The 13,831-nt window shown below is 53.3% G+C and overlaps 1 protein-coding gene across 1 annotated transcript in view; it reads right to left on the bottom strand.

The window, feature by feature from the left end:
* Positions 1–13,831, bottom strand: part of KSR2 (kinase suppressor of ras 2) — a gene marked incomplete at its 5' end in the record, with an annotated part of 71,759 nt that overhangs the window by 22,040 nt on the left and 35,888 nt on the right. Inside the window, 6 exons of the mRNA XM_010153169.1 lie at positions 3,664–4,031; positions 4,738–4,786; positions 6,880–6,946; positions 7,282–7,323; positions 10,224–10,392; positions 12,906–13,030. Of these exons, the coding sequence (XP_010151471.1) occupies positions 3,664–4,031; positions 4,738–4,786; positions 6,880–6,946; positions 7,282–7,323; positions 10,224–10,392; positions 12,906–13,030 (820 nt within the window). The remainder of the gene's footprint in view (positions 1–3,663; positions 4,032–4,737; positions 4,787–6,879; positions 6,947–7,281; positions 7,324–10,223; positions 10,393–12,905; positions 13,031–13,831) is intronic.

The following is a 13,831-nucleotide window of genomic DNA, read 5'->3' as shown; positions in this document are numbered from 1 at the left end:
CCGAGGTGCAGGACCTTGTACTTGGCCTTGTTGAACTCCATGAGGTTGGCAGTGTTTCACCTCTCCAGCCTGTCCAGGTCCCTCTGGATCGCATCCCTTCCGTCCAGCATGTCACCACACCACGCAGCTTGGTGTTGTCAGCAAACTTGCTGAGGGTGCAACACCTATGTCATTGATGAACATGTTGTATGGTTCTGGTCCCAGTCTTGGCCAGACCAGTGGTTAATGCACAGAAAATGGCAACATTAGCCCAAAGCATCACGCCATCACCAAGCTCCTGCCTCAGTTTCCCCTGCAACGCAGTCAGGCACTTGCAGCCCTCACAGCTTTTGCCTGCGGGCCATGGTGTTTAGAGGGAGAGATTTCTTTCTGCTAATGTGACGATCCTTGAATAACACAAGCAGGCAGGAAGGAAAATGTAGGGACGTGAAAAAGTAAAAATAAACTTGTCTATAAATAACCCCTCTCCAGCAGCGCCGGGTGGCACGGCATGGTAAAGCCCCTTCCAGGGACAGGCAGCTGCTTGCAGTGTGCCAGCAGGAAAATGGAGATTTCTTTAACAGCTACAAGAAATTGCTCTTTTCTTGGTGGAAAAGCGGCCTCGAGCGACCACCTCTGGGCATCCAGAATAAATGGGGGCTCTTCTGCAGGAAGCCAGTTCGGCCAAGGGAATGTACGTGGGGAGGGGCAGGCAAGGAAATTTGGAAAGCCTGGATTGGTACCTGTAATTAGCCTCATCGGACAACTGGGACTGATTTTCCCCTATCTCCAAGCAAAGTCCAGTTTAAAGTTATTCCCGTAAACCCATGGGAGAAGGTGACCTGCTTCAGAAAAATCCTGTTTGTAGACAGATGCTCTTCCCTGTACAGGGTCACCAGCATCCCTCCAGTGCCACATCCTGGATCATTCCCAGTTTCCTGGATCGTTTCCAGCATCCTGGATCGTTCGCAGTCCAGGTCATGTTTTCCTTGTCAGACTCATTCCCTACAATGCCCGAGCAGCAGCTCCAATCTGTGCCATGGCAGAAGGGTCCCCAGGACCGTTGAATCCCTTAGGAAAGACCTGCCTGTTCCAAGAAGCAGGGCCAGGTGAGAAAACATGCATGGTATGGAGACCTCCACAGAGCAAGAAAGATTTTCTGCACAGGAGATGATCAGAGATATCCCAAGAAACCCCCAAAAACTGTTCAACCAAGGGCAGATCAGAGGAGGACTGCAGGCACGAGGGCACGGAGCATCCCTGTGCTGTCACCCCAGGAAGTCCAAGGATGCTTTGCCCTGAGAGCTCCAGAGGTGCCTCCTAGGGAAGCACCAGCAGAACAGAGCCCCACGGAAAGCCTCAAAGGGGAATAAATTGTGTCTGCACATGACCTCAGGGCTAAGGGATGTCCACTCATGCAGTCCTGGGCTTCCCAAAAATTCCCTGAGACCCAGCGCTGAGCCCTCTTCCAGTATCCCCCTCAGTTTTCCTGCATCCTCACAGCCAGCCCAGCACCGGCCCCAGACATGAGCCAATTGCATCCCAAAAATCCCAACAGGGGAAAACCAAACAGATTTCCAGTTGAAACTGGAAAGCTATGGGGATACCTTTAAAGAACACAGATAAAAGCGGGATGCCGTATGTAGGCAAAGCGCAGGCAGCACAGGAGACACGGCGAGCACAGGTTATATTTAGGGCAATCCAATAAAGCTGGACTTTGACCTTAAAAACAGGGACTGAGTGCAGCTGGGAAGGAAAGCAAAGTGAGCAGCGAGCTTCACAGAACTCATATTAATGCATCGAGCTATCGCAGCGCACATATTTATTTCGTCAAACTGTCAAAAATGGCACCTTTATGGTTTTATATAAAGAGGCATTAGAATAAAAAACACTTCATAGGTTAAAAAAAAAAAAAAGAATACATTTCCCAGGTTTTTATATTGAATAGGATTGAAAAGCTGAGCAAAAGGGGGCCGCAAAGGAATCATAGAGCGGAGCGGGATGGGGAAGCTGCATTTTCCTCTGGGAAACGGCAGCGCTGCCCGGTGTAACATATGGACGGGCTCTCTGACGCATCGATCAACACGGGTGTTTGCACACTTTTCAAAAAGCTTTTGGCCTGAAGCTAGCTAATAGATGGAGATCTAAAATGCTGCTGAATTTGCCCAGATGACTATTTTTGATCTCAAAAATAAAGCATATTTTTGCAAGCCCCCAGCTGGGGAGAGCCAGCCCTGTTTGGGGTCACCCTGCTTCCAGGGAATGCAACTCCCAAGCCAAATGCCGCCCATGAACCCACCAGGATTGGGAGCAAGCGATGGCATGAAGAGCCACAAATTTGGGTTGAAATCCTTTGAAATCCCCCACCCCAACACCCACAGAGCTGGGACCGGGAGGTGACACTTTCAAAGGGGCATTAGGAAGGGATGATGCAATATTTCACCACTCATGGCTGTGGGAAGCGTTGCCATTTCGGCACAGACCGTTTGAAATGCTGCCAGGAGGAGGCTGGAAATTCAGCCTCACCTTGGGGAACCATCTCTGAGAGAAGGTAACCCACGGTGGGACGCAAAGCGGCACTGTGTCAAGCCCCACAGCCAAATACACAGTCTAGAAGTGAGGGAAATAACGGAATACTCAGAAAAAAATGTATTTCATGTGACAACAACTGCTCCGGGAGCAGCTGCAGCCTCCCCTCCCTCGAGGCCAGCAGGGATTTTGGTGATTGCCCACCCATGCAAGGAGTATTCTGGGATGCTCATCGCTGCGTTTCCCACCACACATGCAGATGACAGCAGGCACGTGGCAATTTCTTGAGACTGAGGCAACTCTAAAGGTGTTTGAGGTGGTTTGGAAGACCCCAAATCCCAGCTTTCTCTCTAGTCAGCTGCAAGAAGCCCCATCCAGCAGTCTCATTCCTGTATCCTGCTGTGATATCCCTGGGAATCACCAGCCAGCAGCTCTTCAAGCCCCCAGTCTCCTTCCAATAGTCCCATTCCAAACTCATTCCTATTAATCCCATACCAAATTTTGGATATAATAGAGAAAACACCTTTGGGAAAGGGAAGAAATGCTCCAGGTTACCCTGACTTGCAGTGTTTCCCACATCCTCGGGAGCGAGGAGACGCTGTGGGCAGGCCCCAGCCCCGCAGAGCATCATCTCTCCTTGCACGCACCTGGCTTTCCCCCCTCTGCTCCCTTCTGGCCATTTCACAGACCATTGGACCCAACACTTGCACCCTGCTGTGCCTTCCGACACTAGAGCTGTTCTCATGGAACCAAATTATTTATGAAATGTGGTGATCATGCACACTGCTTTATGCAATTAGAGGTTTTTTACAACATGGCAACACTCGAGCAGGGTCCAGACCCCATCATCCATCCAGGGACCCAACCAGGGCACCATGCAAAAACCTCCACCCAGGAGAGAAGCTGTCAATTCCACCCCAGAGATCACACCACACTACATCCTTCCTGGTTAAAACAAACAATTCCTGTCTCAAGCGCCTTTCCTACCAGAGATGAACCTGCCTGGCCTCACTCAGATGGGTTTGCTACCTGCTTTGCAGCACAAATCACAGCCGAAGGAGGACAGGGAGGCATGGCCGGCCTAACATTTGACTGCAGGAAGATGTTTTGGAAAGAAAAACTGACTCCGGCTGAGCGCGAGACGTCGGAGCTTACCTGGTGATGATGGCGAGGTGGGGAGGGCTCATGCAGGCTCCCATGAAGAGCACCACGTTCTCGTGCCGCGTCTGCCGGTAGGCCATCACCTCCCTCTTGAAGGCCTTCAGCTGGTCCTCGTTGTCCCGCTCGATGTCGATGAGGCGGATGGCCACCTCCCCATGCCAGCGCCCGTGGAAGACCTGCCCGAAGCGGCCCTTGCCGATGAGCTCGCCAATCTCAAGCTGCTCGAAGGGGATGTCCCACTCTTGGAGGAAGATGCTGGTCTGGCTGGCCTTGCGGGGGAAGTTGCGTGCGGACAGGAGCGAGAGGTTCATCTCCTCAAAGTCATCCTCGGACTCTTGTGCCTCCTCGGTGCCTTCCTCATTCTGGAGAGGGGGAGGAGGGCAAAGGGAGGTGAGCACAATAAAACAGGGGGAAACGAACTGTGGCCAAGGGAAATAACGTGGACAAAACCCCACTCACACACCCACCCACTTGTTCAGATCCAGAGAAACTGAGCAAGTACCTTCCAAAGGCAACTGGGCATCTGTGCTCTAAGCAAAGCCAGCAGAAACCCAGATTTTGCAGGGAGGCGTTTATTTACCCCAGGGTTAATGGAAGAGCTACACACCGGAGCATTTAATTAATTCATCTGAAAGCAGCGCCTCATCCTACCGCTGACGAGCTGTGCTCCGCTAATACTGACTGCTCCCACCCAGCACCCCCCGTTTGGCACCCCCAGCCCCAGGGCAGGTTTGGCTTTTCCCTTGATGTTCTCTATATGCTTTCTATAGGATTTACAGTGCCCATTAAAACTGCATCCCCATCCTCCCCCTTCACCCCGCCACGTTTTTAATGCTTCTCAGAAAAGCTCATTGACTTATAAACCTGAGGACAGACACGAAGCCCATCAGGGTCCCTCTTCATGGGGTGGGGACACGAATGCCTGGGCAGGATCAGACGTAGCCATTAATTCAATTATCAGAAATTTCACTGCACAGATGCTAAACTTATCTGGCTCCTGTGAAATGTGCCCTAAGATACATATAAAATAAAGGCCCATTAAGCAGAGGGGCGATCCCACTGTCTCACCTCCGAGGTGGGCTCCACTTCAATTTGAAGCAATGGGTTCCCTTCCAGGCTGTTAAAAGAATTACTGAATTACCGCTGGGTAAAAACAGTTAGGTGGGGAGCACGCGCAGGCACCGAGTCCTGCTTCCCGCAGCATCGCTCTGCACCAGGACCAGGGAGGAGAAGAATCAGGCTCACTGCTAATCCGGGAGAGCAACCCCTTCCCACCCACACCCTGGCTGCCTCCATCCCTGACGACAGCCCTGAGTGCTCACAGGGGAGCAGGGATGAGCAACATTAATTATTGCATTAATTAATATGGATGCACGAAGTTCCAGGATGGATTCGGTGACGTGGGAACACTCAGACAGGTCTCCCCATCCTGTAGCCCAAAGCACATGGTGCGGAGGAGGCACCATCACCACATGCCCCGGGAGGAGCGAGCAGGAGGATCCTGGAGGCCAGGGCACCGCAGATGGGCATCACCCCTGGCTAATCTGGGGAAGGGACAGATTTACACCCTCACAGCTCTGGGCCCTATCGAAGCAGCACTCGTGGCATTTTTAGGTGGTTTCTAAGATCAGAATTACCTTCCCAACACCAGCCAAAGCAACTAGTGTGTCTGATTAGCAGCCAGAAGAGAAGAAAATGGGGGTTTCAATTATTTTTGAGAAGTGGGGGTTTCAAAGACCCTCCCTGCAGTAAGAGCACCCAAATTTGTCCTCACAGCAGAGCCGGTTTAGCTTCCCAGTTCCTCAAGCCAGGATCTCCTCTTTTTCTTCTCCACTTCCACAGCACCTCCCACCACCAGGTCCATGACCAAGGACTCGCCGCACCCCACGGCTAATGGGGAATTAGGAAAATTCAGTGGGGAAGACCCACCGGAGCAGCTCGGGTGGTTTTGAGCAAATTTTAAAATAGTATTATCAATAATATAAATAAGAGCTTCCCCTCCAAGATGCAGCTAGGATTGTGCTTCCTATCCCATTCCAATGCCACTAATGAGCCATAAATCCCAGGGGAGACACAGGTGCATATACAAGGAGTGGACCCCGGTATTTTAAGCTGCATGGAAAGCCCAGGCAGATGCAGACGGGTTCTGCTGCCCATCACAATGCACGGGTGGTTTGCAGGAGCAGCAGTCTCCTCCCGGCTGATCTTTAGCCCAGGCACGAATACCTGTCTCCCGAGTATCCAACCGTACGGAGCAGAGGTGGCTGCTTAACCCAGCCAAGCCCTGCGTAACCTCAGCGGCTCCCGTGGGTTATTTTCAATGGGGTGAGCAAGAGGAGAATCACAGATTCTGCATAGCAAAAGCTCTTTTTCCACAAAAGCCTGCCAGCCCTACGCCTCATTCCTTGCTGTAGGCAGGGAAGGGAAAAAAAAGGCTTCGACTTCTCCACTTTGCCATTAATTTCCCAGGCGCCAGCGGCTCCATCCCCTTCCATCCCAACGCCTCCCACAGACAGAGGTGAGATCCACTGGACCCCCCAGCAGCTGCCAATGCAGTTTGGAGTGCGTGGGCGAGCCGGCCACAAACCACATGGAGTGAGCCCCTATCTGTTAAACTCCTGGCTTGTAAAATCCTTCAAAAATGGCATTTATAAAATGCCAGCAACCCTGAACACGGCTGGGCGGTGCTGCCAGGGCAGCACAGGCACAAGGACCTCGGGGAATGCCAGATTCGGCAGAGCAGCTCGGACCCGACTGGCAGGGAGAGCTAGTCCTAATGCTAATTAGACACTGCATCTCAAACTTCAGTGCAACGTTTATTGGACTTAAGAATATTGCAGGTGGGGTGGCAAGAACCAACTTTATCAAAATCACTTCAAAAAACCTGGTTTTCTCCTTATAATTTAGTAAAAGATTGATCGCTTGGGCTTTGGCATCTTGTGGGTTTTGCCTCGAACTGAGAGTCGTTTGTTCCCCTGAGGATTATAAATCAGTCCCCCCCGCCCTCTCCTTTCAACATTTCTCCTCCCCGAGACGCGGCCCAGAGCCATGAGCTGGGTTAGGGCAGCAGGAACACTGAGGGTTCACCCCAACCATCCACCCCAGCCTGCCCAAAAAGCATCCCTGAGCACCCAATCATTCCCGCAAAGCACCCATGGGTGCCTGGGGAGGGGAAGGTGAAGGCAGCTGGGAGAAGGGGGAGGCACTCACATGGGGTTGGAGTTGACGGGATGGAGGACGACTTGCGGGGCTCGGGTCGGTGTCTCAGGCACCACGTCTGGGGAGAAAAGAGTGGAGTGAGAGCAGGCTGGGAGGCACACGCAGCCCTTTCCAGTGCCGGAGGCACCCAGGGGATCTAAATCCCACTGCAAACCTCTCTCCAGCCCCAGGTCCAGTTTAGTTACACCCTCAGCTATATCTGGGTATCACCCAGCCCTGCAGCATCTTGGTAGTGCACAGTCCTGCAACAACATACTGGGTTTGGGGAGAAATCCCACCTCAGCACAACCCTCCTGCACAAATCCAGAGGTGAGAAGAGCCAGCCATGCACCCACCCTGCTAAGGGGTATCCCAGCACCCCGCGTTACGGGAGAGACTTTCCAAGAGGTTTACCTGGGAAAATGAACTGCTGTTTGTACTTGTAGTAATGGGAAGCTGGAAGAGAGAAAAGAGGGGTTAAACACCGACCTGCAAGGCCAGACTGCTGCAGAGACACCAAGCTGTGCCCAGTCCTGCACCATGAAATGCCAGTCCCAGGTCCATGTCCCACCCAGCATGACCCAACTCCTCCCACCTCCATCTCTCCAGAGGATGCCACCCGTGATGGCACGTAGGGTGCCAGAGTCAAAAAATTAAGACCATAGCCCTCTAACGATCTGGCTGGATTATCACTTAATTTTTGCAACCATCAGCTACTGCTCTGTGCCATTTGGAGACTGTTGGTGCCATCTGCAATGTCAGCGGTGGTATTTGGGCAGCTGGTTGCCAGCAAAATCTCAAGGGGTTTGAGTGCTCAGCTCCCGACCGGCCTTTGGGAACTGCTCGGCATCATGGAGACACCAAAAAATGGGTTTGCAGCCCATTTTTGCCGTATCCAACCCATCTAACTGTGCATTTCTGCCCTGCTTTGGAGACGTGTCCTTCCTCGGCTCCTTGCCTGTCTCCCAGAGCACTGAAAGGAGCTGGCGGCTGTCAGCAGCGCCAGAGCTGCAGAAGGGTTCTGCGTGGTGGTACCCTCCATCAGCTCCCTGTCACCAGCGGCAAAGCCCAAAGGCTGCTTTGACTCACGTGGGCAGGCAGCTCACGGGCATGAAGCCAGGCAGAGATGCTGAGGCCTCCAGAGGTTGGCACCAGCTCTGAAGGCACCTTCTCCTTAAGCTTCAAGACCCCAAAGACCGTCTTTGACCCCAAAGCTTTGATACCCTGAAGACTGACCTCAGCTCTGCAGCAGGACCTGAGCACCCCTGAGCCGAGATCAAAGGAGGCTCAAAGGTAATTTTGGCAGGAAAAGGTCACCATGTTGCAATTTCCAAGCTCAAATCCTAATCCCCATGATGACCATCTTGATGAGATGAACCATGGAGAACTTCCCGCGCGGGAAGATGAAAGCACAGTAAGTCCTGCTTTGTGTCGGATTGGCTCCTGTTCACCACAGGGCTCTGCTCATCACGGGCATGAAAGCAGGGAGCAGCCACCACCCTGAGCTGCTGGGGTCTAATCCTGCCCTGCTCCATCTGGGGCAAGCTCCAGACAGGCAAGCATGCCAGGGGCTCCTGGACAGCATGTCTGGGTCCCCATAAGGAGATGCTGCTGCCCACTACAGGGTTTACTTCTGTGGTTTCTGCTTTAAACATGAGATAACATCTCAAAAGATCTGCTGGGAGGTCTCTGCTCCAGAAGCAAGGCATGATGGGGCCACAAAACGCTGCACCCTCTGTCCTTTGCCCTCAGACCCAGGCAAGGTGCAGGGCTTGCCCAGCAAGCGGTTTGGGGATGTGAATCACTGTGAGCCTGGCTATCACGCTGCCGAATGTCAGGATGCTTCGGCTCTGGCTGAACCACGCCATGCTCGGCTATAGCAGCATGGAAACCCACACCATGCTCTCGGGTTTGCAGCCATGCTGTGGACTATTCTCCCAGTGCTTGGAAGCTCAGGGGCTGTGGCTGCCAAAATCCCAACCCGGGGAAAGGGAGCTGAGCCTTGACTGCTCCCTGGGGTGCTCAGCTCGCAGCTCCTCCACTGTCTTCCTCGTAGCCCTCCAGCCTCCTGCGCAAGCCCTGGGCACTCTGTGAGCAAGGCTTGTGCACGGCTGCAGCCTCTCCAGGCACATGAAGACCTGTGTTGTTTGGTTGGTGTTTATTCTTTTCCTCCAGCTTTCGGAAATGTTTGTTATTGTGGCGACGGATCCTGCCAGTCAAATCCGCCCTCGCTTCCCTCCTCCTCCTCCTCCCCTCTAGCTGAATGCTTGTCAAGACAGAAGGGAGGAATCACCATGGTACAGCTGGATCAGCAGAGCACAAAGGTGCCGTCTGGTTCCTCCAGAGAATTCCCAACCTTTCTACCCAGACCAGTTCATTAACACTGAGGGTTTTGGCATGCAAGAGGTACCTCCACCTCCCAGCTGCTGCCCAACCCAAGAGGCTCGAGGCCACAAAACAAACAGGAGTCACCAGCCAGCATCTCAGAAATGGGCTGGGGCCACAACTTCCCTTCATCTCCCCTCACCAGGCCCTTTTTGGGAGCAACTGGAGAGGCAGATGGGTGGCTGAGGGCAGTTGAGCCCCTCCCCACTGTCAGGAGTGGTGCTGAGCCATCCCCCTCTGGGCAGGGACTTTCCCTGGAGCAGCAGCACTGCTCCACGGACATCCCAAAGGCAGCGATGCTGAGGCAGGCATCGGTACCTCCTCAGGCCAGGAGGGGCCTTTCTGGCCATTTAATGTAAAGCCTGTGTCCTGCAGCCACCATGACCAAGTGACCTCTTCCACCATCCCCAGAGAGACTGAGCTCCAAGAGCAGATGGGTCCCATGGACCCCAACAAGACTCGGTGGCACAAGCTACACCAGACACCTCCAGCATCAGCTCCTCCCCATGCACGCTGCCAACAGGCTTGTTGGAGGCCCATCACCCCAAAGACACAGAGAAGTCAAGTCAAGAAACCCTCACAGAGAGGGAAGACCTTGCTTCCCATTGGCCACTGAGGCAACAATGTGGGCACACGCCATGGAGGAGGATTCACGCCTGGGAAAGGTTTTGTAGCCTCAAGCCCTGCAGGTTGTCCACAGAGCTTGTCCTGGCTCCATCCCAGAGGTTTTCAAGACCTAACTGGATCAAGACTTGAGCTCTGACCCTGCTTTGAGCACAGAGACTCCCAAGATGCCTCCCAACCAGAATTATCCTAAACTCATCTTTGCTGCCCATTTCTGCTTCCAGCTTTTCCCCATCCCAGCGTAAGTCCAGGCAGGCAAGCAGATGGAGCAGATCCTTACCCTGAGGACACCCCTGGCCATGAGTCCCTCTCATCAGGCAGAAGTAGAGGTGGGGAGCACACAGTACCTGGCAAATTGAACTGCTTCTGCTGGCGCGGGCACTGCGGGGAGGGGTGCAGGGGGGACGGGGGTGTCGCGCTGGGTGGCAGCGGTGGGGCCGGCGAGGAGGGTGTGGAGGATGTGGTGGAGGAGGGGTTGCTGCTGGAGTCTGGCTGGTAGGGCACCGGGATGTGATCCTGCAGACACGGGGAAGAAGAGAAGAAGAGAGGAGCTGGTGAGAGCAGTGCCAGACAGTGCCATTACAAGGCACTCCAGCACGCAGGAGCTGGGTCATCCCACTGCCCCATTTCCAGAAGCCCTAGAAAACAACCAGAGCCCCAGCCTGGCCTTTTCCAAAGCTATCTGTAGGCACAGCTTGCACCAAGGCCATTTCACACCAGAAACGGGGCTCCTCTCCCAACCCCTCCATGCTACGTCCCCATGGTGAGGGTTCCCCAAATCCTGCTGGCTCTTCAGAGCCATGGCCACTGAGACAAGAGTTGGGGACCGCATCCCTGGGGCTCAGACCTTAGAGATATCAAGGATCTGGCAGCCTCTGCTGACCTCTTTCAAGCCAAAAACCCAGCGTCTCGCTCAGAGCAGGGGGCTGAGCCTGGGCAGATCAGCCAATGCATCCCAAGACATCCCTCACCCTTTGTTAACCCTTCCTAACCAAGGCAAGGACGACAGCTTCAAGTGCACCTCTCAAATGGGGAGCAGGTCCTGCCTGGGTATTTTAGGTCTGGAAAGCCAAATTGAGGCCAGAATTTCCCACTTTGTTCCTGATCTTGCTTCCCAACTAGGAGAGACTTAACATGGTCTGACCTTCAGCAGCTCTGAACATTCCCATCTCCAGACACATGAACCCATGGCAAGATCCCTCCATGGTGAGAATATCTGCACGAGCCTCCCCCAGCAGGTGACTTTGTCCAAAGTGCTTAGATTTTAAATGAGCTGGGCTTTCCAGGAAACCCACATACATTTTACAGAGACCATCCTGACACACACAACAATCTTGACTAAGTAAATTAGTTTTTATACCAACAATGAAGGCCACTAACAATAAGATTTCAGTGGTATTCACAGAGAAGAGGGTATTGTTAAATAAATGCCTTTAGAAACACCAAAGTAAGAACGGTGCCCTGTTGTATAAAGCATATTTATAGAGGAAACGTTAACCAGAATGGGATTACTCAGGTCAAAGCCAAATACATATATATATATATACACACATATACACACTGTGCCTCATCATGCTCTGGTTAGAGAAAAGCTAGAGAAGGTGAAAAGACAGCAGAGGCAGAAGGAGAAACAGGGCTGATGCCCTTGGCCCCCAAAGCCTTTGTCAGACAGCTGAGTCACCTCCCTGGTGCCCTCTAATAAAATGAAACAAATCACTGGAAGGACGAGCACTAGAGAGAAAGACACATCTCTATTTCCTCTGAATTCTTGCAATCGCTCTTCAGCCTCAAAAAGCCATTTGCACCACCCCATAACAACAACAAAGGAGATCATTACGCTGAGGATCTCCTAAGAACGTTAGGTTTAAAAACTGCATCCAAGAGAGCATCACTCGGTACCCAGCCTTCACCAAGAGCCAGGAGATGCTGAGGTCTAGGAGGAGCCGTGGGGTCCTGCCAGGCTTTGGCAACCTGTCCCCCGTCACACCAAGGTTTTCCCTCGCTTCGAGCACTTCCAGCCTGCAAACACCTTGCCCTGCCCACCCCAGCATACCTGTGCATGGCCTGCAGACCTGCACTAGCTCCTGCTGCCCGTAAGAAATTTTCCCTGGAAGGCAACAGGCTCTAAATTTCGTCAAAAATGACCCTTTGCCATTTTATAGCTGGTAATGCAGTGCAGAAGCAAGGAAGCCAGGTGGACTGTCAGGTCTGGCTTGACCAGCTTTGCCAGGAACTCAAATTCTGGGCTTGTTTTATTTGTAACAATAAATTTGTTATTTATGGAAATCTCAGGTGGTAGCAGAGACCTTAAACCACTCCAAATTCAGCTTAGATCTGGAGGCCGAGAAGTCACAATACAGCAAGACTGGCAGGACACAGGCTATTTTGAAAGTGCTTGATCCCATTTTATTTTTAAGCCACTTTAATGATGGAGCCATCCTGGGAAACCCAAGGGGCAAGGGGTGCACAGCTCTGCTCACCCTGCCCCAATGCCAAGCTCACCCTTGCTCCGCTCCTTCCATTAGCGCTGGTCCATGGCATTTTTTTTTTTTAATTTAAGCCCCCAGGCCAATTTCTAGGCAGCTCCTACCCACAAGCTGACACATGTCAGTCCCACAGCCATGGATGTTCCTGGAGACCCACAGCCTCCTGCAAGGCTCAGTCCTGGCAGATAACCAGGGAGATGCCCCATCCTGGGGACGACCCAATGGTCTTCCCCTGCCCCAAAAGCAGTGGCAGGACAGGGTCTCTTTTGCTTTTTAATACCTTCTTTTAGAAATTCATCTCCGAGCTGTGCTCCTGCCCATCAAACAGGATCGATGCTCTGGGGAAGGACTCATGCAAGGAACATCCCCGCAGGAAGAGCCAGGGCTCAAGCCATTTTCATTTGAAAATGCCACCGGCTTTGGCACCTTCACATGCCACAACAGCAGCCACGCGCAAAGAACCGGCAAAAGCCACTGGTATTTCAGTGACGCAGAGCCAGGGGCGGGCGCAAAGCGGGTGCTCAAGGCTGGGGAGCAGCTCACCTTGTTGAGTTTGTTGGTTTTGGGGAGCGTCTGGCTGACGTGCAGGTCCGAATACCTGGGGGGTTTCCGCAAGGGGTTGTTGATATCACAGGGCACCGACTCTGTCCGGACTAACCTTGCTGGATTAAGAAGGGAGAGAGGGGGAGAGGGGATGGAGAGGAGGGAGAGAGAGATGGAGAGACATCAAAGCTTCGAAGGAGCACTTGGGGTCAACCCTGCGCTTGCAAACTGCTCTTGAATGGCTCTCCAAAGCAATCCCTCCAGCTGCTCGGATCCTGCCCCGGATGGCAGCCAGACTTTGGGCTCCCCTCTGCACCCTGGCTACAGCCAAATCCTGCTACGATGTGGGGGGGTTAAAGCCCCCTGCGGTGGGATGCGAACGTCACCCTCCTCCCCACACTGAGGGGCTGGAATACAGGGAGGCTCAGCTGTCACCCCTCGAGCCAGGGGTGTCAGCCAGCATCGGCAGGAGGAACCTTCCTCTTCCTCACCACAGCTTTTCAGGGAAAAGGGGGGAAGAAGTGGCGAATGAGCCAGCTCAGAGCATCCTGCTCTTGGCAGGGAGATTTTGGGGAGAGGGGAAGCCAGTCTCCAGCCTGGGGGACTTGGGAATGGGCTGGTTGCAAGGCAAGGCATTTAAGAACTTGGGGGGGGGTGCTATTTCATTGATGCTGAGGCCACCCCAAAGCCACACTGCTCCTTGCTCCCCCACCAAAACACACAGCGGGCAGCTCTGGCTCTTGCGACGTTGCAGACCACAGCCATAAATCCCAATTTCTGCCCATCCTGGGAGCCCACCTGCCCCCAGAAGCATGGGATGCCGCTTACCCTGCCTCTTGGTCAGGGTTTGCAGCAGCTCAGAGCACAACGGGGTCTTCAGCCCCCTTCCACCCAAATGTGTTGCAAGCGAGGGCACAGGTGACAAG

Source organism: Eurypyga helias, unplaced genomic scaffold, assembly GCF_000690775.1.
Source record: "Eurypyga helias isolate BGI_N326 unplaced genomic scaffold, ASM69077v1 scaffold17546, whole genome shotgun sequence".
Taxonomy (NCBI): domain Eukaryota; kingdom Metazoa; phylum Chordata; class Aves; order Eurypygiformes; family Eurypygidae; genus Eurypyga; species Eurypyga helias.
Note: the sequence above shows the minus strand (reverse complement) of the source record. Positions and strands in the feature narration are given on the sequence as shown.